At 48.9% G+C, this 27,146-nt stretch overlaps 1 protein-coding gene across 6 annotated transcripts in view; it reads left to right on the top strand.

The window, feature by feature from the left end:
• The window catches only part of SENP6 (SUMO specific peptidase 6), a 234,313-nt gene that overhangs the window by 198,879 nt on the left and 8,288 nt on the right, over positions 1-27,146 (top strand). For all 6 annotated transcript variants that reach the window (XM_073569311.1, XM_073569310.1, XM_073569306.1 and 3 more), the window contains 2 exons: positions 11,473-11,541; positions 12,145-12,295. In XM_073569311.1, coding sequence (XP_073425412.1) covers positions 11,473-11,541; positions 12,145-12,295 — 220 coding nt within the window. The remainder of the gene's footprint in view (positions 1-11,472; positions 11,542-12,144; positions 12,296-27,146) is intronic.

Here is a 27,146-nt window from a genome sequence, read left to right as displayed (position 1 = left end):
TGGACGCCATGTCACGTTTGGAGAGTCCCTGATGTACCTAAACAGTGGAAACCCCCTACAAGTGACCCCATTTTGGAAACTAGACCCCCCAAGGAACTTATCTAGATATGTGGTGAGAACTTTGAACCCACAAGGGCTTTACAGAAGTTTATAACGTACAGCGGTACAATTAAAAAATCATATTTTTTCCACAAAAATGATCTTTTCACCCCAATTTTTATTTTCCCAAGGGTAACAGGACCCTAAAAGTTATTGTGCAATTTGTCCTGAGTACGCTGATACCCCACATGTGGGGGTAAACCACTATTTGGGCGCATGGCAGAGCTCGGAAGGGAAGCAGCGCCATTTGACGTTTTTGGCTGGAATTGAGATCGGACACCATGTCGCGTTTGGAAAACCCCTGATGTACCAAAACAGTGGAAACCCCCCACAAATGACACCATTTTGGAAACTAGACCCCCTAAGGAACTTATCTAGATGTGTGGTGAGAACTTTGAACCCCCATGGGCTTCACAGAAGTTTATAACATAAAGCCATACTATTAAAAAATCATATTTTTTAAACAAAAATGATCTTTTCACCCTCAATTCTTATTTTTCCAAGGGTAACAGGACCCTAAAAGTTATTGTGCAATTTGTCCTGAGTACGCTGATACCCCACATGTGGGGGTAAACCACTATTTGGGCGCATGGCAGAGCTCGGAAGGGAAGCAGCGCCATTTGACGTTTTTGGCTGGAATTGAGATCGGACACCATGTCTCGTTTGGAAAACCCCTGATGTACCAAAACAGTGGAAACCCCCCACAAATGACACCATTTTGGAAACTAGACACCCTAAGGAACTTATCTAGATGTGTGGTGAGAACTTTGAACCCCCATGGGCTTCACAGAAGTTTATAACATAAAGCCATACAATTAAAAAATAATATTTTTTCCACAAAAATGATCTTTTCACCCTCAATTCTTATTTTTCCAAGGGTAACAGGACCCTAAAAGTTATTGTGCAATTTGTCCTGAGTACGCTGATACCCCACATGTGGGGGTAAACCACTATTTGGGGGCATGGCAGAGCTCGGAAGGGAAGCAGCGCCATTTGACGTTTTTGGCTGGAATTGAGATCGGACACCATGTCGCGTTTGGAAAACTCCTGATGTACCAAAACAGTGGAACCCCCCACAAATGACACCATTTTGGAAACTAGACCCCCTAAGGAACTTATCTAGATGTGTGGTGAGCACTTTGACCCCCCCAGTGCTTCACAGAAGTTTACAACGCCCGGGCGTGAAAATAAAAAATTCGTATTTTTTCCACAAACATGATCTTTTAGTCACCATTTTTTTATTTTCCCAAGGGTACCAGGAGAAATTGGACCCCAAAAGTTGTTGTCCAATTTGTCCTGAGTATGCTGATACCCCATATGTGGGAGAAAACTACTGTATGGGCACACGTCGGGGCTCGGAAGGGAAGTAGTGACGTTTTGGAATGCAGACTTTGATGGAATGGTCTGCGGGTGTGATATTGCCTTTGGAGAGCCCCTAATGTACCTAAACAGTGGAAACCCCCCACAAATGACACCATTTTGTAAACTAGACCCCCCAAGGAACTTATCTAGATGTGTGGTGAGCACTTTGACCCCCCCAGTGCTTCACAGAAGTTTACAACGCCCGGGCGTGAAAATAAAAAATTCGTATTTTTTCCACAAACATGATCTTTTAGTCACCATTTTTTTATTTTCCCAAGGGTACCAGGAGAAATTGGACCCCAAAAGTTGTTTTCCAATTTGTCCTGAGTACGCTGCTACCCCATATGTGGGAGAAAACTACTGTATGGGCACACGTCAGGGCTCGGAAGGGAAGTAGTGACGTTTTGGAATGCAGACTTTGATGGAATGGTCTGCGGGTGTCATGTTGCCTTTGGAGAGCCCCTAATGTACCTAAACAGTGGAAACCCCCCACAAATGACACCATTTTGTAAACTAGACCCCCCAAGGAACTTATCTAGATGTGTGGTGAGCACTTTGACCCCCCCAGTGCTTCACAGAAGTTTACAACGCCCGGGCGTGAAAATAAAAAATTCGTATTTTTTCCACAAACATGATCTTTTAGTCACCATTTTTTTTATTTTCCCAAGGGTACCAGGAGAAATTGGACCCCAAAAGTTGTTTTCCAATTTGTCCTGAGTACGCTGCTACCCCATATGTGGGAGAAAACTACTGTATGGGCACACGTCAGGGCTCGGAAGGGAAGTAGTGACGTTTTGGAATGCAGACTTTGATGGAATGGTCTGCGGGTGTCATGTTGCCTTTGGAGAGCCCCTAATGTACCTAAACAGTGGAAACCCCCCACAAATGACACCATTTTGTAAACTAGACCCCCCAAGGAACTTATCTAGATGTGTGGTGAGCACTTTGACCCCCCCAGTGCTTCACAGAAGTTTACAACGCCCGGGCGTGAAAATAAAAAATTCGTATTTTTTCCACAAACATGATCTTTTAGTCACCATTTTTTTTATTTTCCCAAGGGTACCAGGAGAAATTGGACCCCAAAAGTTGTTGTCCAATTTGTCCTGAGTACGCTGACACCCCATATGTGGGAGAAAACTACTGTATGGACACACGTCGGGGCTCGGAAGGGAAGCAGTGACGTTTTGGAACGCAGACTTTGATGGAATGGTCTGCGGTTGTCATGTGCGTTTGGAGAGCCCCTGATGTACCTAAACTATTGAAACTCCCCACAAGTGACCCCATTTTGGACAGTAGACCCCCCACGGAACTTATCTAGATGTGTGGTGAGCACTTTGAACCCCCAAGTGCTTCACAGAAGTTTATAACACTCGGACGTGAAAATAAAAAAATCATTTTTTTTCCACAAAAATGATATTTTTGCCCCCAATTTTTTATTTTCCTAAGGGTAACAGGAGAAATTGGACCCCAAAAATTGTTTTGCAATTTGTCCTGAGTAGGCTGATACCCTACATGAGGGGGTAAAACACTGTTTGGGCGCATAGCAGAGCTTGGAAGGGAAGGAGCACCATTTGACTTTTTCAACTCAGAATTGGCTGGAATTGAGATCAGACGCCATGTTGCATTTGGAGAGCCCCTGATGTGCCCAAACAGTGGAAACCCCCAATTCTAACTCCAACCCGAACCCCAACACGCCCCTAACCCTAGCCCTAACCCTAGCCCTAACCCTAGCCCTAACCCTAGCCCTAGCCCTAACCCTAACCCTAGCCCTAGCCCTAACCCTAACCCTAGCCCTAACCCTAACCCTACCCCAACACACCCCTAGCCCTAACCCTAGCCCTAACCCTAATGGAAAAATGGAAATAAATACATTTTTTTTATTTTATTATTTTTCCCTAACTAAAGGGGTGATAACGGGGGGTTTGATTTACTATTTATGGCGGTTTTTATGTTTGGCGGCTGTCGCACGCTAAAAGACGCTTTTTATTGTAAAAATAGTTTTTGCATCACCACATATTGAGAGCTATAATTTTTCCGTATTTTGACCCACCGAGTCATGTGAGGTCTTATTTTTTGCGGGACGAGTTGACGTTTTTATTGGTACCATTTTCGGGCACGTGAAATTTTTTGATCGCTTTTTATTCCGATTTTTGGGACGCAGAATGAACAAAAACCAGCGTTTCATGAATTTCTTTTGGGGGGGGTGCGTTTACACCGTTCCGCGTGCGGTAAAATTGATAAAGCGCTTTTATTCTTCGGGTCAGTACGGTTACAGCGATACCTCATTTAGGTCTTTTTTTATGTTTTTGTCGGTTTTATGCAATGAAAACTATTTTATATAAAAAATAATTATTTTTGCATCGCTTTATTCTGCGAGTTATAACTTTTTTATTTTTTTGCTGATGATGCTGTGTGGCGGCTTGTTTTTTGCGGGACAAGATGACGTTTTCAGCGGTACCATGGATATTTATATGCGTCTTTTTGATCTCGCGTTATTGCACTTTTTGTTTGGCGGTATGATAATAAATCATTATTTTTTGCTTCGTTTTTTATTTTTATTTTTTAAGGGGTTCGCTAAAGGGGTTAACTAATGGGACAGTTTTATAGGGCAGGTCGTTACGGACGCGGCGATACCTAATATGTGTACATTTATTGTTTTTTTTTTTTATTATTTTAAAAAAATGAATTTATTGGGGAATATTTTTTTTTTTTTTTACTAATTTATTTGGCGATTTTTTTAAATTTATTTTTACACTTTTTTTTTAATTTTTTTTTACTTTATTACATAGTCCCAGGTGGGACATCACTGTCCTGTGACAGATCGCTGATCTGTCACATCACAGATCACTGTGACAGATCAGCAATCTGTCACAGGCAGTGCACAAGGCTTCCTCATGCCTGCGCTTTGCAGGCACTGAGGAAGCCAGCTTCCCCAGGCCCCCGAAGGCCCCCGTCGCCATCTTGGATTCGGGGGCCTGGGGGATAGGAGTCCCCCGCAGCAGCGCTGCACATTGCGCTGCCGTGGGGGGCTCAGGGAAGCACGGAGGGAGCCCCCTCCCTGCCGATGCTTCCCTTTAACTCCCGGTACACCGCGATCGCGTTTGATCGCGGTGTGCAAGGGGTTAATGTGTCGGGGGCGGTCCGTGACCGCCCCTGACACATTGTGCCGGGTGTCAGCTGTGATAATCAGCTGACACCCGGCCGCGATCAGCGGCGCTCACCACGTGGGCGCCGCTGATCGCGGTAGACGTACTATCCCGTCCCCGGTCATACGGGCCCGGGTACCGTGGACGGGATAGTACGTCTCATGTCAGGAAGGGGTTAAAGAGGGGTTAGGGTCAGAGCCAGAGCGCTGAGTGGAATTGCCCTAACTTCCATTCCAATGATCCCTTTAAAAGGCCCCTTGGGTCAGAACCACAGCGCTGAGTGGAACAGTCCTAACTTTCATACTGGGGATCCCTTTAAGAGAGGCCTGGGATCAGAACCAGAGCGCTTAGTGGAATTGCCCTAACTTCCATACCAATGATCCCTTTAAGAGGCCCTGGGGTCAGAACCACAGCGCTGAGTGGAACGGTCCTAACTTTCACACCAGAGATCCCTTTAAGAGAGGCCTGGGGTCAGAACCAAAGCAAAGGATGGATTTGCCCTGACTTCCATACCAATGATCCCCTTAATAGGGGCCTGGGGTCAGTACCAGAGCATTTGAAGGCAATTGCCCTGACTTCTATACAGGGGATCCATTTAAGAGGGGCCTGGGGTCAGAACCAGAGCGCTGAGTGGAATTGCCCTAACTTCCATACCAATGATCCCTTTAAGAGACCCTGGGGTCACAACCACAGCGCTGAGTGGCACAGTCCTAACTTTCATATAGGGGAACCCTTTAAGAGAGGCCTGGGGTCAGAATCAAAGCGCTGGATTAATTTGCCTTAACTTCCATACCAATGATCCCTTTAAGAGGGAAGATATGCCTATAGGATGGAGGATGTGTGATGGGGATATGGGCACGGGAGGGGGTGTGTGCTCTCTGCTCCTTTCTGGGGGGCAGACAATGGCTGGGAGCTTATGTTCCCGGGGATGCTAGATTTCTCCCACCCGGTCACTGTCTGCTGAGGTGTTGTCGTGGAGTGAGAAAACTGTTGCTCATAGCAACCAATCACAGCTCAGCTTCTTTTAAACAGCTCTGGTGAAATGAAAGATGGTTGGTGATACACACACACACCTACACAGAGGGGGTCAGGTCATTCTCTGCCTACGTTCTCTGCAGGCTGGGATACAGTCAGAGTTGCTGGTAATCCACTGAAAGTTTGATAATTGGTATTTGAAGGCTTATGCAGAAAAAAAAGAATGCTATGTTCTCTTAATATTGAGATCATATTGTGATCTACTGGATCCCCTGACATTTCATGAATGCCTAAGTTAGGCTTGTTTCACACTAGCGTTCATGGGCGCAGCGCAGGGCCGCCGCTAAGCCCCACCCGGCCGCGCCCCTTCCAGTCAGTTCCACCTCTGATCGCATGAGGCTGCATGCGATCAGCGTATCTTATATTTAGCGTTGGATACGCTGATCGTGTGCTGACCATGCACTGGTCTGATTTTGCTGCCGCTGCGCCCTTTTGGCGCTGCACCCAGAGCACAAAAATGCTACACAATGCGTTTTTGTGCGCTGGGCGCATGGTCAGCGCACGATCAGCGTATCCAACGCTAAATATAGGATACGCTGATCGCATGCAGCCTCATGCGATCAGAGGACGAACTGACCAGAGGGGGCGGGGCTTAGTGGCGGCCCTGTGCTGCGCCCACGAACGCTAGTGTGAAACTAGCCTTAGCAATGCATAATTTTGTAGAGCTATGCGTTGTAAACCTATAGAATAAAATGCTGAGCCATTTCGGCTTGATGGGATTTTCTCTTTCTGCCTGGAGTTGCAGATAGTACAGTATTTTGTTTTTGCTTGTTAACAAATACAAATTCCCTCATGTGTTGTAGAAGTGAATTGTAGACTACAGTAGTAATCTAGTGGGGGTGATGCACAAGCATTTGTCACTGTACTAAAGCAAATGGTAGTTGTCTCATCAGTACAGTACGTACTCCTCTCTGGGACGCTCGCTAGTCCCCACCCCAGCATTTGTTACTATGATAAAAAGGTAGAGGTGCTGTTCTTGGCATCACTCATAAATTATTCTCTCTCCTGAAGACTAGCTGCTTTAATAATATAGCCGAGTCCTCCAAGTATACAAGTACTAGGGCATTTCATCACACAGCATTCTAATTTGTGTATCCAAAGCAAGAAAGGAGAAAAGGTCTGCAGACTAGCTCAGCAATATGAAATGGGGGTTCATGTCTCCACTGCCGCACCCTTAAAGGATTTCAACTCTGTAGGCTAATTGAGAGATATTTCTGTGACTGCCATTGTTGTGAGTTCTTTCCACTGTTGACAATCTTCTGCAGCCAGTCCCTGAAGTATTGTCATATCATCCCTAGGGAGGCCGCCGGTCTCTCCAGCATGGCAACTGCTGTATTGGGTCCCAGCTGATGATGATTAATAATATTCTTGTATAAATTACAGTAGAGATAAGGGGCACTGAATGCATTCACTATTTCATTCTCTGCTGGTTTATTTCAGGGACTTTTTCTATGTGTATGTAGGTAAGGTGACCTCACGGACGGACAGACGTGTCAGAACAGAGAAAGGAAGGTTTGCACAGTTTAGACAGGTGTCAGTTACTACAGTGGGGAAACAGCTGAGAAAGTGTAGTGGACGTGCAGTACCTTGGGTTGACCGTTAGAGGGCAGGGAGGAGTGTGAGCAAAGGACTTGACATCAGCTTAGGGCTTAGGAAACTGTTGGTCATGGGGGCGGAGTTACAGGGAACCGGGAATGATATAAATTTGACAGGAGGGTTCCAGAAAGTTCCAGTCCCCAGGGGGAGCTCAAGTGACAGGAGGACTACGACAGTTTGTGCACTGTGAGGAAAACCAAACCAGGGGGACTGAGGAGAGAGAAAGTCGGGGGGGGGGGGGGGGGGTCCTGACACAAGAGTACCGCAGTATAGACAAGGTACTGAGGTAAAGCATACCGTACTGAGGGAAAGACGACTGATCAGTAAAAGTACTGTTGGTTTACGGGCCTAAGGCGGCCACAGTGACGGATCTGACAGGAGCATCGATGAGAGAAGAGGGGACTGTGCGTATATGTACGTCCCCGGTGTAAAGTACGGTGTGCGGGAAGCGGCCCTGGAAACGGAGGGCCAATAAGTGAAGTGAAGTAAAGTGAATTGAAGTGCGGTGTACTTTGTAGGCCGTCAGGCGGACGGCAAGAGAATAAACTTGGACCTGTTGTACCCGAAACTTGCATCATCTTGTGTCTGTACGTCACTGCGCGGTATATCGAGGGACCACCCCCAGCTCTGCCCACCGACCCTACACTTGGTGTAGTCGGCAGGATCAACGCCGCTAATACAATATCTTCTGCGGCAGGCCTGCCCCAAGGGATGGAAAAAAACTCAGACTGCTCTGTGTGGATTATAAACACCTGTGGAATACAAATTACCCACCTGTGGATTACAAATTGGGAGCGCTGTGGCGTATCTTTGTTGCCAGCAGAAGATCCGGGGAGGTACCAGGACTGGTGCAAGATGGCGGTGCTGCTTCAGCACAGAGGAGAGTTCCAGGTGTTTGCTGTTTTTCCCAATGGACGGCGGCTCCCTCCTACGTACCCCTGGAGCCAGCGATATGTACCAGGAGATCGGCGCTCCCACGTACTGGACCCTGAAAAGTGGGTGGAAAGGTCTGCCAACGCCCCACCCAGCAGAGGGAGTGGCACAGGGAAAAAGTTTGGCTGCGGCTGTCTGGCGCCATTTGAGTGCTGCCCATCGGACGATATGAGATGCTGTGGATGTCGGGGCATCGGGCACCTAGAGTGGCGGTGGCGCCGGGAGGTCGAGTCACGCCAGGAAACGTTTCCTTCAGGGCCACGGGCAGGCAGCTGGATGGTGAGTGAAGGAGCGGAGCCTGTGCGGAACCACTGGGAGCGGCCACCTAAGTTACCAGCGGAGAGCCTCCCTGCGGAGCCCCGGAGCCTGGAGTCTAGCCCCGCCGGAAGGTGGGATGAAGAGCTGAGACTGCGGGAGGAGCCACGTGATGAGGAGACGGAGGCCACGGCGCAGGGGAAGGTGAGCGTTCCCCCGGCCCCGACAGTGGCTCCGCAAGTGGCCTCTACCATTCGGCCGCAGCGCGCGGCATCCTGTGTCCCCGAGAGCCCGGCCAAGGAGGGCCCTACCATATACGCGGAACTGAGCAGAGCCTCCGCTCATGGTCCTGAACCACTCCACCTGGTGGCGCCAAGCCCGGTGGCGCCGGTGCGGAGTCTGACCGTAGGCGACACTGTTGCATCCCCTCTGCCGCTAGCGACCGCATCTTCAAAGGCGGCCGCTGCCCTGGCTCCGGATTAAATTTCAGGTGCGGCCTACCCTGCGGCCGCGACTGTTATGCCGGCACTGGAATCGACTGCGGCCTGTGTGACAGGCCCTGTGGCCCAATCTCCTAAGAACACGGCCACTCCCATCTGCCACCCGGCCCCAGCGGCTGCTGGGCCACTGACATCATTTGGCCGCCTCTATCCCGCTCTCTTCTTCGGTGGAGTCCCGCCCACCGGACTCCTGAGCCTGTAGTGTACCCTCTGTTTGGGTCGCAGAGGTTATAAGGAAGAAGGAGGCCCGGGAGCGTGAGATATGGAGCCTGCTCCACGCAGGAGGAGAGGCTGGGATGGCGGCTAAGAGATCTAAGGGACGGCTGATGTATACCAACATCGCTCAAGGATACGGCTTTATTCGGGATGAGACTGGCCAGAAAGTTTACGTAAATGTGGCTTCCATTCGTCACGGCCGGGCTTTGAAAGAAGGAGACTGTGTCTTACTACAAAGAGTACTGTCCCCGCGGTTATTATGCGGTGGCCGTACTAGCGGAGCCTGAAGGATATGAACCCCCGTAAAGAGGACTTGTGTGGACACCCTCGGTATTCTAGGAGCTCCACGGCTGTGGAGCCCCTCACGACTGACCGCTAGGTGGCGGAGTGAACTGTCAGGAGTTCGCAGCACCGTTGTGCAGGTTATAAGGACAGTTGTATGTAGAGGAAATTTTCTTTTGTTGTTTATCTGTTGTTTTTATTTTCTTTTTCTTTCCTTCTCCGTTCTGTGTACCTTTTCTAGGAAAGTATACATGGATATGTTTACCTGACAGAGCGGGGATATAAAGAAACGAGGGAGTGTCCATGTCCAAGGAAGGGAGGGGGAGAAGATATGCAATGTTATATGTTGGTTTTAAAAGCAAAGGAAAATGAAAAAAAAAATTATAAAAAATGGGGTACTTGTGATATTGTAAAGTTGTGTTGGTGTATAATATGCACAAGTAAATGCAACAGGTCCGGGTAAGAAAAGGTCTGGGGGACCAAAGGGAAGTGCCGGAATGTGGATGAGATCCGACAGGGGTCTATGTGTGGAGAAGGTCTGGGAGACCGAGACGCCGACCATGACATGTAACTGAAAGAAAGGCAAAAGAGGGTGGAAGACGTGAGAAAGACAGCCGTACTAGGTCAGGTCCCCGACACCACGGACACCCCTGAAGGAGGAAGGTGGATGCCGGCAATGATCTGGTAGGTGTGAGGCCTCGATCATGGCGTACCAGACAGTGGAAGGTAACCGAAGGGGAGAGTAGGGGAAGGTACACGCCATAGAGAGAATATGGGTGTACCTAGCCCAATTTGAAAGATGTTGTCATGTGGCGTGCGCGCTGGTGAGTAGCAGTAGGCTGCTCAGAGCATGGTGCTCCCAGTATGGTTCGGCCCCCGCAGGTAGTTGGTTTGGCCCAACAACTGGTCCGACAACAGAGTGTAGGTGAAGCTTCAGAACGACGAAGGCAGGGATTACTATTGTCGAGGACGACAATAGACAAAGGAAAAGAGAGTGTAGGGAAGGTGACCTGACGGACGGACAGACGTGTCAGAACAGAGAAAGGAAGGTTTGCACAGTTTAGACAGGTGTCAGTTACTACAGTGGGGAAACAGCTGAGAAAGTGTAGTGGATGTGCAGTACCTTGGGTTGACCATTAGAGTGCAGGGAGGAGTGTGAGCAAAGGACTTGACATCAGCTTAGGGCTTAGGATACCGTTGGTCATGGGGGGCGGAGTTACAGGGAACCGGGACTGATATAAATTTGACAGGAGGGTTCCAGAAAGTTCCAGTCCCCGGGGGGAGCTCAAGTGACAGGAGGACTACGACAGTTTGTGCACTGTGAGGAAAACCAAACCAGGGGGACTGAGGAGAGAGAAAGTCAGGAGGGTGGTCCTGACACAAGAGTACCGCAGTATAGACGAGGCACTGAGGTAAAGCATACCGTACTGAGGGAGAGACGACTGATCAGTAAAAGTACTGTTGGTTTACGGGCCTAAGGCGGCCACAGTGACGGATCTGACAGGAGCGTTGAAGAGTGAAGAGGGGACGGTGCGTATATGTACGTCCCCGGTGTAAAGTACGGTGTGCGGGAAGCGGCCCTGGAAACGGAGGGCTGATAAGTGAAGTGAAGCGAAGTAAAGTGAATTGAAGTGCGGTGTACTTTGGAGGCCATCAGGCGGACGGCAAGATAATAAACTTGGACCTGTTGTACCCGAAACTTGCCTCATCTTGTGTCTGTACGTCACTGCGCGGTATATCGAGGGTCCACCCCCCCCAGCTCGGCCCACCTACCCTACATGTACACTAGGAAACCAGAAGTTTACAAACACTATACAAAAAGACACCTATGCATGTTTTTCTCAATATCTGACATGAAATTAGAGTAAACCTTTCCCGTTTAAGGTCCATTAAGATTACCATAATTATTATTTGCCAAATGCCAGAATAATGAGAGAGAGAATGTTTTAAGGCATCTTTAATATATATTCTGGATATATATATAATTAGTCAGGTATGGACATGTAACTCCTCTAACATTTTTTTTTTTTTATACTTCTTTGTCCCAGGCCGTGCATACTGCTTATGGATTCTCTGAGAGGTCCTTCTCGTTCCAATGTGGTGAAAACTTTACGAGAGTAAGTGCTGTTTTGTGTACATTCATTTTTGGGGAGTTTTTTTGCTACTTATTAGGCCGGGGTCACATTGCTTTATGGCTGTCCATTAGATGGACTGCGTTACACCGCGGCATAACGCGGTGTAACGCAGTCCGTTAACGCCGCCATTAACCCCCATTATCAGGCGCATGCGCTCGCTATGTGCCGCCAATCAGTGACGGAGCCTTGGACGCGGGCTGCAGCGTCTGAGGCTCCGTCACCGCTAGCACAGATTAATCATCTGTGCTAGCGGGTATAGCATAACGCGATTGCGTTATGCCATACCGTTAACGCAGCCCGTTAACGCAGCCCGTCAATGCTATGCGTTGAGCGGGCTGGGTTAACGCAATATGAATTTAGCCTTAGTGATGAGCGAACGTGCTCGAATAACATCTTATCCGTTATCTGTTAGACACAACATGTGGGAATTGCATAACAGCTGCAAATCATGCAACCACAGAGACTCAAACATAATATACAATCACTCCTAGATGCTCGGATAAGACGTTATCTGCCCACGTTTGCTCACCACTACTAATTATGAATTTTTGTCCTTTGTATAGTGAGATTATATATATCTTTTAGATACCTGGAAGTAGAATGGGAAGTGAAGAAAGGAAGCAAGAGAAGCTTTTCCAAAGACTACATGAAAGGTTCCAACCCCAGAGTGCCTCAGCAGAACAACTTCAGTGATTGCGGAGTGTTTGTACTGCAGTACGTGGAGAGCTTTTTTGAGGTGAGCTATTCTTTTTAGTATCAGTTTATATAGTATACTCAGTCCCAAATGGTTGCACTGAATGTGGAAGTAGTTCAAGAGACTATTGATACATAGTTCCACTATTTCTCCAGCATGTGATAAACCAGCGCTTAAAGGGAACCTGTCAGCAGGTCGATGCCGTTATCCTGATTAAAATATCTGGGTTGACGAAATCCATTTTATGGTTGTTGTTTAATCTTTATTTTTAGTTTTGAGTCAATGAGATTCTCGTGCTTCGGGGCAGCCTGTGGGCAGGGCTGTGAGAGGAGGAGTCTTTATGTGGTGCTCTGATTAGGTATTTACCAGTATGTTGTCTAACAGGTCACTGACTACCTCTGGAAGCTCATCAAGAGAATGCCAAGAGTGTGCAAAGCAGTAATCAAAGCAAAAGGTGGCTTCTTTGAAGAACCTAGAATATAAGACATATTTTAAGTTGTTTCACACTTTTTTGATAATTATATAATTTCACATGTGTTAATTCATAGTTTTGATGCCTTCAGCGTGAATCTACAATTTTCATAGTCATGAAAACTCTTTGAATGAGGTGTGTCCAAATTTTTGGTCTGTACTGTACATATTGTGCACCACGATTGCATCCATATTGAGCATTTCATTATTCTTTTGCTGGTATCCACAAATTCTTAAAAAAAATAAAAATCTGTTTGAAAGTGGCGCTAGCCGCGCCTGCGCAGTAGCATGTATCGGCGATCCGTTAGCTGCTACTGCGCAGGCGGCGCCATCTTGCTAGAGAAAGAGAAGAAAATGCCTCCTCCAAGATGGCACTGCCTGCTCAGTAACATCTATCAGATAGCCTACTGTGCAGGTGACACCATCTTGCTAGAGAGAGGAAAGAAAAAATTGTCTCCACTAAGATGGCGCCGCCTGTGCAGTAGCATGTATCAGTGAACCGAGGCTGACACTATGCAAATAAGAAAAAGTTAGCTCCTCCCCGGCAGTATACACCTACCGACAGGCCCATATTACCTCAGTTTAAGCTTAGTGTCTGTAGGAGGCGGACCTGGATCTAACACCAGATCCGCAGTGTTTTTTCTTCACAGGTTTTGTGTGTGTTCATTAATCATTTCCCCTTTGTTTTTCCAGATACAGCTCTTCGGGAGCAGGGTGCAGATTTCTCACCCTGTTTTCCCACATTTATGCGACCGAGAGAGCAGTGTGGTATCACCCACATTGCCCACTCTCGAACCCGCAGGCAGGACTTTGTCCCCTGTCACCCTTATGGGTGTTTCAGGGAGACTATTGGCGGCAAGTCCTTGCCTATTCACCTCCTCACCCCTCTCCTCGGAGAGGGCTGAGAGGAAGACGGTGGTCACCGGTGGTGGCCTTCCCCCTTTTTAGTAAGGGGTCGATACCGTCTTCTGAACAGTCCAGAGACTGTGCGGGAAGGAGAATCTCCATACCAGGACCCTCTATCTCTCCCGAGGGATCCTGATGCGATTCTCAGAGATGAAGAGGAGCCAAACTCTCACAACAGGTATATACCCCTAAAACTCTCCCCCACCCCAAGCGGCAGCAGTGCTCAACGATCACAATAGACCCTTGCTTCTTGCACCTTGTTTTCGAAATTTGCGCCTTTTTTTCCTCCTTCAGCACGTGGTCTCTGCCATTTTTACAGGCTTCTTCCTCGGCTGGCTTGCATCCGGGCCACGCCCCCTCCCGACTCGGCACCTTCGTCCTCGGCGCGTCATGGGTCCCGTTCACGCGCCCTTCTCACTGGCCAGCCTATCACTGCTCCGCTTTCACTTCCAGTGCCAGGCACGCCCACTGGCCTGCGTGTTCGTCCCGGCGCTGGCTTTGGGACTACTTCAGGCGGTGACGCACTCTCAGGGTGTGTCAGCCTATTAGGATGCAAGTTTCACTTTCACTGGCCACGCACACCCCCCTTTATGCACGCCCAAGCCGACTGTCCATTCACAGGGGGATCTCTACACGCTGTCTGCTCTGCAATATCCCCGCTCACCGCTTTCCTCAGCGCGTCTCGTGGCCAAGGAGTACAGCCTCCATCTTGGCAGCCAAGGCTTCTGCAGTGTCTACAGTGCCTCAGCACCCACACATCTGCGGTGTACATCGGGGGACACAGCTTCCTGCGCTCTGCTGCTGCATAATCGCCGGGTATCTGGTAGACTCTGCCCTCTCCCTTCCCCTAGCCACTTTACCTTTTATTAGCTCTCCTCAGCAGTATCGCTGCCAGCATCCTGCTGCACTTTCTCACAACCTCACAGGGGCCTCTGGTCACAATCCTACGGTTATTCACTAAGCTTGTGCCCGCTGTAAGAGAAAGTGGGCTTCAGGCCAGCCGTCGCCCTTCTGTCCGTCCTGCAGTCCTTCCACCATGTCTGCCCCTCAGGACACCTCTAACGTCCGGGATGAGAGCACACCCTCCCCTCTGGAGTGGGCTATTGCCATGTCCCAGTCGGTCTCAGGTCTGACCGTTACAATGTCTCAGTCGGTCTCAGACTTGATTAAAATATCACAGTCCCTCGTACAGGTCCTGGAACGTATGCCACATCTCCCTGCCGCCAACAGTGCTTCAAACACCTCACACGGTGATTCGCACGCACCTGTCCACGACCTTCACAGGGACAGACCAGGAGGAAGGTCTAGGTAGCGGACTCTGTCTAGCTCCTCTTCAAGTTTACCGGACCCCGCTACAGCACCAAGGGTGCCCCTCTCTACCCATTCCCCCTCTTCGCAGGCGGACTCTTTTATTTTCAAACACAGGACATGGTAGGTAGCCTCATTTCGGCTATCGTTCAAATCCTCAATAAAAGAGGAAAATGCGACTGCTCAGGACGAATCCATTGCATTCATAAGGGTAAAACGTCCCTCCAGACTTTTTCCCACTCACGAGTTTGAGATCACTACCACTAGACACTGGGAACATCCCGGAAGGCGCTTTCCGGGAAGAAAACGGCTAGATATCCTTTAGCCATTTAGTTCAGACCTTATCAGCAAAGGGTCTGAATCTCCTAAGGTGGACCCACCGGTCTCACAGTTCTGTCCGTTCCCGATGCGGCGTCTCTCAAGAACGCTACGGACAGACATACCGAGGCTTTAGCCATTAGCGAATTTGGCAGACCAAATTACCCATGCGGGTAAATACCTGTTGAATGCCTCCCTGGATACTGCTGTTTCTTCAGCAAGAGCAAACAGCAACATTATTGCTTTTCGCCGCATCCTTTGGTTGAAGGCATGGGACGCGGTTCCAGCTTCATAAAAGAAAAAAAAAATCTCTCACTGGCCTACCATTCCAGGGCTCCAGGCTCCTTGGAGCCGGGCTGGACCAGATCATTTCGGACGCCACCGAAGACAAAGGTACTTCTCGGCCCCAATGCAGGCTAAGACGCCCCTTCAACAGAAGGGGCCCCCAGCCTTTTCGGCATTTTCAACCCCTCTCTTAATCAGGGAAAAGAAGGAAACCTCGGATCCTCACAGCAAGACCGTTCTTCCGCACATGAGAGAAAGAGCCTTCCGGTTCTCACGGGCACACATTTTCCTCCAAAATCAAGCGTCACCCCTACCTGGGAATCCTTCCAGGGTGGGAGGCAGGCTTCTTACTTTCAAGGATACTTGGTTGGCGGCAGTTGACGACGCCTGGTCAGGGAGATTGTCACCTCAGGCTACAAGATAGATTTTTCTTTGCCCCCAAGGGGACGTTTCTTCCCTCTCGTCTACCAAGACAGCCCTCTCAGGTCCCAGGGTTTTCCTGGGCTGTCTCTTCCCTCCTAAACTCAGGAGTAATCGTACCAGTTCCTTGGCACAAACAGTTTTCCGGGTTTTATTCAATCCTGTTCGTAGTCCCGAAAAAGGACGGTTCCCTTCGCCCGTTCTTGGACCTCAAGCAGTTGAATCGTCACCTTCGGGTTTGCAATTTTGGAATGGAGTCCTTCCGCTTGGTGATCGCCTCCACGGAGCTGGGGGAATATCTTTGCTCTGTAGACATTCAGGATGCTTATTTGCATGTTCATGTTTGTGTGCAGCATCAGAGGTTCCTCCGGTTTGCCCTACAGGAACGCTTTCACCAGTTCATGGCTCTCCCATTCGGTCCGGCGTCCGCTCCCGGGGTCTTCTCGAAGATCATGGCGGCGGTCATGGCCTTCCTTCGTTCTAAGGGAATTCTTATAATCCGTTATCTCAATGATCTTCTGGTCAAGGGCCCATCTCGCTGAGACTGTGTTCACAGACTCCAGATCACTCTGGACACGCTGTGGCGTCTCGGCCAGATAATCAGCAAAGACAAGTCGACCCTGATCCCAACTCCGCGTCTCGTATTCCTTAGCATGGAATTCGTTACCAGCCAAGCTCGAGTCTTCCTCCCAAAGAAGGGCTTTTCATCTCTCCGACAGGGGATCAAAGCCTAAAGTGCCCACCCGGTCCCTCTCCCCTTCGGCTCTGCATGAGAATCCTGGGGAAGATCATTGCCTCCATGGAAGCAGCGCCGTATGCCCATTTTCACTTCCGCCCTCTCAAGCTGGCCCTCCTTCCTGCCTGGGACAAAACTACGATTTCCCTGAACCGACCGATGCTTCTGCCTCTCAAGGTGAGGCAATCCCTAACCTGGTGGACGCTTCCCACCTCTGTCCTATGCAGGAGATCCTTCCTTCCCATTCGGTGGCAAGTCATCACCACCGATGTGAGTTTTCCTCCACCTCACAGCGCAGGCCGCTGGGATGCTCAGGAGGTTCTCCTCCCAATCTCTTGGAGATCAGGGCAATTCCTCCTGCCCTCATCCGCTGGCAGTCCATTCTCACGGAGAAGCCGGTCCGCAGCCAGTCGGACAACGCCACTCCCGTGGCGTGCATAAATCACCAAGGCGGAACTTGCAGCAAGCAGATCATGCTGGAGGTGGCAAAGATTCGGCGTTGGGCGGAAAGCCATGTTTCCACCATATCGGCCATCCACATTCCAGGGGTGGACTACTGGGAAGCCGATTTCCTGAACCGTCAGGGGCTCGTTTCAGGCGAGTGGTCTCTCATCCCCGCCGTCTTCCACCAAATTTGTCTGAGGTGGGGTGTTCCAGATGTCGACCTCATGGCGTCTCGCGCAAACCACAAAGTTCCCTGATACGTAGCCAGGTCTCAGGATCCGATGGACGTCGGTTGCGACCCACTTGTGATCCCATGGTCCCAGTTTCGCATGCCTTTTCTGTTCCTTCCTCTTCTCCTGATTCCAGGATCGTGAAGATGATAAAAGCAGAAGGGGTCCCCGTTCTGTTAGTAGCTCCAGATCGGCCATGGAGGGCCTGGTATGCAGAGCTAGTGAACTTTTGGACGTTCCCTGGAGGTGTCCAGACCTTCTATCGCAAGGGCCCCTCTTCCATCCGATTTCTCCGTCTCTGAATTTAATGGCATGGCCGTTGAGGTCGCGGTCCTAAGGGACACAAGTTTTCCCCACAAGGTCATCCAGACCTTGATTAAGGCAAGGAAACCAGCGTCATCACGCATCTATCACAGATGTTGGAAAGCCTTCTTTCGGTTGTGTGAGGTCAACAGTTTGTTTCCTATGTTTTTTTCTCTTCCCTCCATTCTTGGATTTCTACAGACGGGTCTCTATTCAGGCCTTTCCCTCAGTACCTTAGAGGGTCAGGCATCCGCTCTGGCTATCCTCGTCCAAGGGACTTGACTTCTCTTTCCCAGATGATGACTTTTCTTCAGGGCATCGCTCACATAGTGTCTCCTTACCAGTCTCTGGTCGAATCATGAGATCTAAATCTTGTTTTGAGCGCCCTCCAGCGTGCGCCTTTTGAGCCGATTCAGGATATTTCTTTTTCCCTCCTCTCGTGGAAGGTGGCCTTCCTAGTCGCCATCTCCTCTATTGGGAAGGTTTCAGAGTTGGCAGCATTATCCTGCCGTTCTCCCTTCGTAGTTTTGCACCAGGATAAGGTAGTTCTCAGACCAGTTCCTGCCTTTCTGCCAAAGGTAATCTCTGTTTTTCACATCAATGAGGACATCGTCCTCCCCTCTTTGTGTCCCTCTCCAGCTCATCCTTTGGAGAGATCCCTCCACAAGCTGGACTTGGTCAGGGCAATTCGAGTCTACCTTGCTAGGACTGCTTCCTTCCGTCATTCCGATTCCCTGTTTGTCACTGAAGGTCGTCTGAAAGGATTTCCAGCCTTCAATTTCACCATTGCTCATTGGATTCGCTCAGCAGTTCTGTAGGCATACCGTGTCCAGGTCAAACAGCCTCCTCCGGGAGTGAGGGCTCACTCTACCCGGGCTGTAGCAGCTTCCTGGTCCGTTCGTCACCAGGCTTCGGCCTTGCAGATTTGCAAGGCTGCTACTCTCCATACTTTCGGGGATTTTACGAGGTAGATACTCACACCTCCGCTACGCAGGCTTGGGTAGGAAGATACTGCAGGCGGCGGTCTCCGACCGGCCGACCTGAGTACCCTTCTCTCAGCATTTCTTTCCCACCCTTGGGACTGCTTTTGGACGTCCCATGGTAACCTGTGACCCCAGTGAAGCGAGAGAGAGGGATTTTTGGTACTTACCGTAAAATCTCTTTCTTGAAGCCTTCATTGGGGGACACAGCACCCTCCCTTAATGTTGCACCATGTTGGCCAATGTGCCATTGTTTGGTTGGTACATAGGTTGGGTTCTTATGTTGCTCCTACAACTGCTTTAGCACCAACTGAGGTAATTTGGGCCTGTCGGTAGGTGTATACTGCCGGGGAGGAGCTAACTTTTTCTTATTTGCATAGTGTCAGCCTCCTAGCGACAGCAGAATACACCCATGGTAACCTGTGTCCCCCAATGAAGGCTCCAAGAAAGAGATTTTACGGTAAGTACCAAAAATCCCTCTTTTTTCTCTAGCGAGATGGCAGCGCAGTAGCAGCAATCGGATCACTGATAGATGCTGCACATGTGCGGCCGGCGCAATTTTCAAGCTGATTTTTTTTTTTAGGAATTTGTGCACACCATGAAAAAGAATAAATGCACAATATGGATGCGATCATTGTGCAGCGCCGGCGCCTGCCTGCAGAAGGGAATTTTTTAAAAAAATATATAATTCATTTTGTAAAATAGGGGGCAGGTGACGGCGGGATCAATGACCTGTCAGAAGCCATACTTATTAATAGCTAAGCAGAGCACCACATGAAGAACCCCCCACAGACCGCCCCGAAGCACGAGCATGTCATTAACTCAAAACTGGAAAATAAAGATTAAACAACAACCACAAGACGGATTTCATCAACCCAGGTATTGATTTAATCAGTATAACGGCGCCAACCCGACACTGTCTGTAGGTTACTGAGCACGATACTGCTGAAAGGTTTCCTTTAATTCCATCCTGAACTGTAATACAAAGTGAAATTCAACAAGATACATCACACATTAAGGATATACCTATACAAATAGGATGTATATTTTATCCCCTTCATGCACCTTGCTGTATACATACTTCTCGGCCAGGGTGTGTGTTTATGAACTAGGCTCTGGAGCCATGCTTGCTCCATAAAGGGTAGATGCCAGCTGAAATACAAGGCCACCATCTGCCTGTAATAGCAGCTATTGGTGGTAGCCACGAACACTGCTGTTTAACTTATAAATGACCTTATCAATCACTGACTCTGTCGTGGAGGACCGATAGGTTACCATGGCCTGCTAAAGTCCCACGTCTCCACCGTCTTGGTACCAACCTTAAGCTCACGTTTAGACTGAGCTTAAAGGAGATGGTGGTTTATATTATATACTGTAATACAGTAAAATTGCAGTATATGTTTTAAGTGAACAATTGCAAGTTAAAGTTTCTCTGAGAATTAAAAAAAAATAACTGAATACATTTTATATATAAAAGTTTAAATCTGTCCCTCTGTTTCAAGCAATTAAAAAAAAATATTTCTATAGTCATGTTTGTTAAAGTTCTGTATCACAATAGAAAATAATTTAAAACATGCAGTGAATGATAATATTTAAAGGGAACCTGTCACGTAGTTTTTCCACTGCCTTTCAGCCCCCGATCTAACCTGAAAAATAAGAAAAACAAGTTTTATTATACTCACCCGGGGGCGGTCCGGTCTGATGGGCGTCGCAGGTCCAAGTCTGGCGCCTTCCATCTTCATGCGATGTCGTCCTCCTGCTTGGTTCGTGTCATGGCTCCTGCGCAGGCGTACTGATCTGCCCTGTTGAGGGCAGAGCCAAGTACAGCAGAACGCAGGTGCTGGGCCTTTCTGACCTTTCCCAGCGTCTGCGCACTGCAGTACTTCTCTACTTCTCCGATGGTTTCCGGTCTCCGCGCAAGGAGGGGATGAGTATGACTGGGAGGACGGCGGAGCCATGCATACAACAGGGGGAGGACGGAGGAGCCATGCATACAGCAGGGGGAGGACGGAGGAGCCATGCATACAGCAGGGGGAGGACGGAGGAGCCATGCATACAGCAGGGGGAGGACTGAGGAGCCATGCATACAGCAGGGGGAGGACGGAGGAGCCATGCATACAGCAGGGGGAGGACGGAGGAGCCATGCATACAGCAGGGGGAGGACGGAGGAGCCATGCATACAACAGGGGGAGGATGAAGGAGCCATGCATACAGCAGGAGGTGAACGGAGGAGCCATGCATACAGCAGGTGGAGGACAGGAGAGCCATGCATACACGGGGGAGGACGGAGGAGCCATGCATACAACAGGGGGAGGACAGAGGAGCCATGCATACACGGGAGAGGACGGAGGAGCCATGCATACAGCAGGGGGAGGACGGAGGAGCCATACATACAGCAGGGGGAGGACGGAGGAGCCATACATACAGCAGGGGGAGGACGGAGGAGCCATGCATATAGCAGGGGGAGGATGGAGGAGCCATGCATACAGCAGGGAGTGAACGGAGGAGCCATGCATACAGCAGGTGGAGGACAGGAGAGCCATGCATACATGGGGGAGGACGGAGGAGCCATGCATACAGCAGGGGGAGCCACACATGGCAGGACAGGGATGAGGGGGCAATGCATACCCGGCTTTTACTCGAGTCAATAAGCTTACCCAGTTTTCCATGGCAAAATTAGGTGCCTCGGCTTATACTCGAGTAAATAGGGTAATTTATTGGTTTTTATGAAGATTATTAGTCATACAGCTCATGTTGTACATCATTAGGTATATATAAGTATAGATGTAATCCCTCCCTTGATGACCTCACAGCCCTCCACCTATACACACACAGTATGATACTCCCACTGCCATCATACAGAGTATGATGACAGCCTCTTGCACACAGTGTGATGCTTCTACACACAGTATGTTGGACCCCACACGCACAGTATGATCCCCAACAGCCCCTCCCTCATCTCACACACACCCACTGTAATGTATCCCTAGACCCTCCCCCCACACACCATTTGATACTCCCCACAATCTCCCTTCACAAGTAAAGGTACTATCACACTTAGCGATGCACCAGCGATCCCGACCATCGATATGACGCGGTCAGGATCTCTGGTGCATCGCTAAGTGGTCGCTAGTGAGCTGCCACACAGGCAGATCTCACCAGTGACATTGCTGGGGTCGGGGGTCGCTACTTAGGCCTCTTTCACACTTCAGTATTTTTGCATCAGTTCAAATCCGCCAAAAAGTCAGACAAGCGGATCCGTTCTCAACTGATGTGAACGGATGGCACAGGATCCGTTTTCAGACGGATCCTGAAAATGAGGAAATTTAAAGGAACCGCAGAGAGAGAGAGAGAATATTTTTTTTTTTTGTCCGGCACCCAGAAAGAATTTCGGGTTAAATGAGTGTCTGGAGGATGCGCCAGAGAAAAAAACGTTGCAAGCTCCGTTTTGAAATCTTTGAGGATGGTGACGGACAGCAACTTTTGGCGGATCCTCAAAAAAAACGGATGCAACGGACAGCAATCCGTCACAATCCGCCATTAATGGAAATCAATGGGGGGAAAAAAAGGATCCTCAAAAGAAAATTGAGGATCCGTTTTTTTCAAAACCTGGCGGATTGTGACTGATTGTAAAAAACTGAAGTGTGAAAGAGGCCTTACCTGTCAGACGAGGCGTCCCTGACGTCCTCGCGTCCACACGTCGCTCGTCTCCAAAGCAGGAAGCCCCAGCAGCGAGCTGACGACTAGAAACGGTCCAGGACGTTCTCGCGCGGTCAGCGATAACCAGCGGGGGAGTGGTCGGAGGTAAGTATCAGACATAGCGATATCGCTAGCAATATCGCTATAACGTCACAAAAACCAGTGATGTTATTGCGATATTGCTAGCGATATCGCTTAGTGTGACAGGCCCTTAAGGATGGGCAAAAAAAATAAACAAATGAAACAATTAGCTTCGCCCCATGCCTCTAATGTGCTGCTCTGTTCTGTGCAGAGTTAAGTCTAAGGCTTCTCGCAGCAGGAAAAAAATCGCTCCTGCTGTGTTGAAAATCGTATGCACAGATGATTGGCCAACTGCTCCTTGTCTCACCATAATTTTTAATTGTATCTGCATCCTGATGACGTAGATACAGTTGAAATTAAGACACCAAGTGGGGTAGCGGCCCCGGTGTGCAATACTCCACTGATTTCAGCCCTTTGGCTGTTCAGGTCTTGTGGCCGGACAGTAACAGCCAAAGAACCCGGAAGTGGTGTGCCCATTCTTCAATACTTTTAATTAGCAAGTCACACACGTTTTGTCTATGGTTGGTAATTGCTATATTACATAGAAATGACTACTATTTTGTTATACTGACAGATATCTGTCCTGTAATGTTAATAGGACTGGTGCTTATGAGCATGTCCAGTAGTATCCTTCGCAGCTGTGAACTTGAGATAGCAGTACATGGTAAAGGTTATTTGAAGTGCACAGCAGTCTGAGCAGCCTCATCTTTTCTCACCACCCCTGGTATCTCCAGTATTAGATCAGAATATCCACTGTGAGTACATCTTCCAACACATCAAGGGAGATGTCTGTCAACCCTCTTTCTAAATGCTTAGGTGGCACAAGAGTTTGTCCTCTCCCTCTTTGAAGAGGCAGTTTTCATATCACATAGTTTTGTAGCAGTGGGCTGTGAAAGCAAAAAAAAAAAAAATTTGTTTATCTCTAAATGTCCATTTTTACAAAGGGTAATTGGAGAAAATGGACCCCTATGAATTGATTAAAGGAAACCTGTAAGGCGATTCAGGCTGCTCAAACTGCAGAGAGCATAAATTGAAACCTGGCTTAACAATTGCTACCAGGTATATTCTTCCCTCAAATGCTATGGCGTTTCAGAGATAATATACCTTGAAGGTCCAGCCGAGGACCATACCTGGAGAAGTGTCTGGTCTGGCTTTGCCCTCAAGCTGGCTCTTCACATTACAGCTGCTTGCGATTGACTAGTTTCTTCCTATGCATATGTGAGGGAGAAGCTGGGAAAAGCCATCAGGTGGCAGACTCTGACTAGACTTCTCTCCAACTATGGTCCCCAGGAGGATCTTCAAAGTATAGTATCTGTGAAATGTCAGGAGTGCTACAGAGAAAAATACAGCTCTTGCAAAAATTAAGAGCGACCACTTTCAAATGTTCAGTCTGTCTGATTTTTCTCTTTATAGGTATATTTTTTAGTACAATGTGAATTTTTCTTTTAGTCTACAAACTTCTGACGTGTCTTCGAATTTCCAAGCAAAAAATGTTGTATTTTTTTTCTGACAAAGAAAAAGTGTCAAAATTAAAAAAAAAAAAAAAAAGTGCTTTCAGACCTCAAATAATGCAAAGAAAACAAGCTCATAATCATTTAGAAACAATACTAATGTTTTAACTCAGGAAGAGTTCAGAAATCAATATTTTGTGGAATAACCATGATTTTTAATCACAGCTTTCATGTGTCTTGGCATGCTTCTCACCAGTATTTCACACTGCTTCTGGCGCAAAAATGTAAGCAGTTCTTCTTTGTTTGATGGCTTGTGACTATCCATCATCCTCTTGATTACATTCCAGAAGTTTTCAATGGGGTTCAGGTCTGGAGAATGGGCTGCCCATGACAGGGTTTTGATGTGGTGGTCTCTTAATTTTTGCCAGAGCTGTATACCTGGCTGAAATCACGCAGTCAGGCTATGATTTATTCTCCCCTTAGTTTGCCCAAGGCCTGATAGGTTCCCTTTTAAAGACTCCATCTCTGAGTGTACGGAGCATTTGAAACCAACAGGTGCTTCGCAGAATTTTTAGAACGGTGGATGTGGAAGCAAATGATTAAATTTTTCCTCTAAAATGTTGCTTAAACCCTAAATTTCTCCTACACCTCATTGGGGGACACAGGACCATGGGTGTTATGCTGCTTTCCACTAGGAGGACACTAAATGAACACAGAAAAAGTTAACTCCTCCTCTGCAGTATACACACTCTCGCTGGCTGAGATTTCCCAGTTCTTGCTTAGTGTCTGTAGGAGGCACTTGGGTCTGGCTTCAGACTCCATCGTTTTTATTTTCGATTTTTGAATTTTTTCTGTAAATTTTTATTTTTTAATTGACGGACTGAAGGGTCGACGGATTCCTTTCAAGGGTACGCTCTCCCCGAACCAACAACAGGCGAGAACGCAGAGTATACCTCCCCGTACCCTCTCCTGCGACGACTGGGGCTTACCTGATTCTTCTGGGCGACGGTTCCTTCACGGTCCCGATCTCCCCGCACGGATAAGAGGGCAATAGCACGGAGAAGACTTGAGAAGCACTTCGGATGCCCTGAATCAGCCCCATGGCCTCTCCATCCCGCTGCCCATAAGGAGGATCGATTGAGGTATACCCCTTTAAGAACTCCTCCGGCTCTGCTGCATCGCCCGGGAGGCTGGGGCCTGGACAGTGCAGCCTGCGTGCGCAGCGGATTGGAGGTATGGGGTCGGGTCCTGGTCCATGGGAGAAGCGCTGACCTAGTGTCAGTGGCGGTACATTGGTGCCCCGTCGCGGCCCCCCATTCTCCCCTTCACCCGGCGCTCTGCCTGCTCTGTGACGGCTGCGGGGGGCGCGCACTGACTGACAGCAACTGACGACGCTGCAGGGCCACCGCTATTCATATTGGGGACACACCAGGCTCTGCCTGTAACCCTTTGGGGGCACTATGTCTCAATCTGTGGAAGCCAAAAGGGCTACTAAGAAGCACACTGCGTTCTTTACCTCTTGTGCCACTTGCAAGACTGCCTTGCCCAGTGCCCAAACTAATTCGTTATGCATGGATTGCGCCCCGCCTTGTGCCAAAACGCCATCTGTCACCGGGTCCTCTGCATTTAGTCCCCCTGAGTGGGCTGTGTCCCTGTCACGGTCTGTGGAGTCGCTGACCAAGGCCATAGACTCCCTCCGGGACTCCTCTTTAAGTCAAAACGTGCCTTCGCCGACCGAGGAGGGCTCTGGCGACGGCCGGGAACCGTCCACCAGCAGGGGCCATACTCGTTCAAGGGATGGTCAGGTCTCTAGAAAACAGACCCATGACGCATCCCCCAGTCACGCCTGTGCTTCTGCATTTGCAAGCTCTGGCTCTCGCGCTCCCTCTCCTAATATTCACAGCGAACACGACTCTGAATACGAGTCTGACACGTCAGTACCCCAGAATCCTCCAAATGACCAAGAATCACTTGATTCTCTTATAGAGTCAGTCAACAAAATTCTGAAGTTGGATGAGGAGAATACTCCTGCTCCGGAACACGTTGTTTCTTTTAAAAAGACTAAACGTGTGCGCAGGGTACTTGCCAGCCATCCAGAGTTTAAGGGCATTGTCCAGAGACATAGGGACCAGCCACATAAACGGTTCTCAGGTCAAAAACCTATTGAGGCTAAATACCCTTTTGCTCCAGACCTCTTGAAGGATTGGTTACAGTCCCCTTCTGTGGATCCTCCTATATCGCGTCTTGCTTCCAAAACGCTCCTATCCGTTTCTTAAGGTTCTTCAGTCAAAAACCCCTCTGATCATCAGATTGACTACCTTGCTCGCTCAGTCTTTGAGGCTTCCGGAGTGGCACTTTTTCCATCTTTCGTGGCGACTTGGGTGGCTAAGGCTATGGCCGCTTGGGCAGAGGTGTTAGTTACTGCCATCCAGGATAGCAGTCTTCCTCCGGAGGCAGTCAGCATCGCCAGGCAGATAGTCCACGCAGGAGACTTTGTAGTGGATGCTTCTTTAGATGCCGCCAATTGCGCTGCACAGGTAGCCGCAAATGCAGTCTCCATTAGAAGGGCCCTATGGCTCTGTGACTGGCGGCCAGATTCCACCTCCAAAAGATCGTTGACTTCTCAAACTGGTCGCCTAGTTGGAGAGAAACTGGACCAGCTCATTTCTGACACTACCGGGGGAAGGGTAAATTCCTCCCCCAACAAAGGCCCGTCCGGCCGTTTCGGAATCAACAGCCGACTCATTTTCAGCCCTTTCGCAACAATTCCAGCTTGTCCTCCACAACCTTGTCTTCTGAATCAGGTCGTTTTTATTCAAACCTTTTTGTGGTTCCAAATAAGGATGGAATGATGCGGCCCATACTGGACCTCAGGCTGTTAAATCAGTTTGTCAAGGTACAACGATTCAGAATGGAATCTCTCCGTGCAGTCGTCGCGTCCTTGGAAAGAGGAGAGTTCCTAGCATCCATCGATATCAAAGATGCTTACCTGCACATTCCGATTTGTCCATCCCACCAGCAGTTCCTCCGTTTTACAATTCGCAAGGAGCACTTCCAGTTCGTTGACTTGCCTTTCGGTCTCGCCACCGCAAGGTCATGGCGGTTGTCATGGCCATCCTTCAAGCTCGGGGAGTGGTGGTACTTCCGTATCTGGAAAGCCTACTGATCAAGGGTCCATCCTTTCCAGCCTGCAAGGAATCCGTAGGCATCACAGTAAATACACTTTCTCGCCTGGGTTGGAGGATAAACTTCGAAAAGTTT

The sequence above is a fragment of the Dendrobates tinctorius genome, unplaced genomic scaffold (genome assembly GCF_039654945.1).
Source record: "Dendrobates tinctorius isolate UK_male_01 unplaced genomic scaffold, ASM3965494v1 ptg000024l, whole genome shotgun sequence".
NCBI classification, from domain to species: domain Eukaryota; kingdom Metazoa; phylum Chordata; class Amphibia; order Anura; family Dendrobatidae; genus Dendrobates; species Dendrobates tinctorius.
Note: the sequence above shows the minus strand (reverse complement) of the source record. Positions and strands in the feature narration are given on the sequence as shown.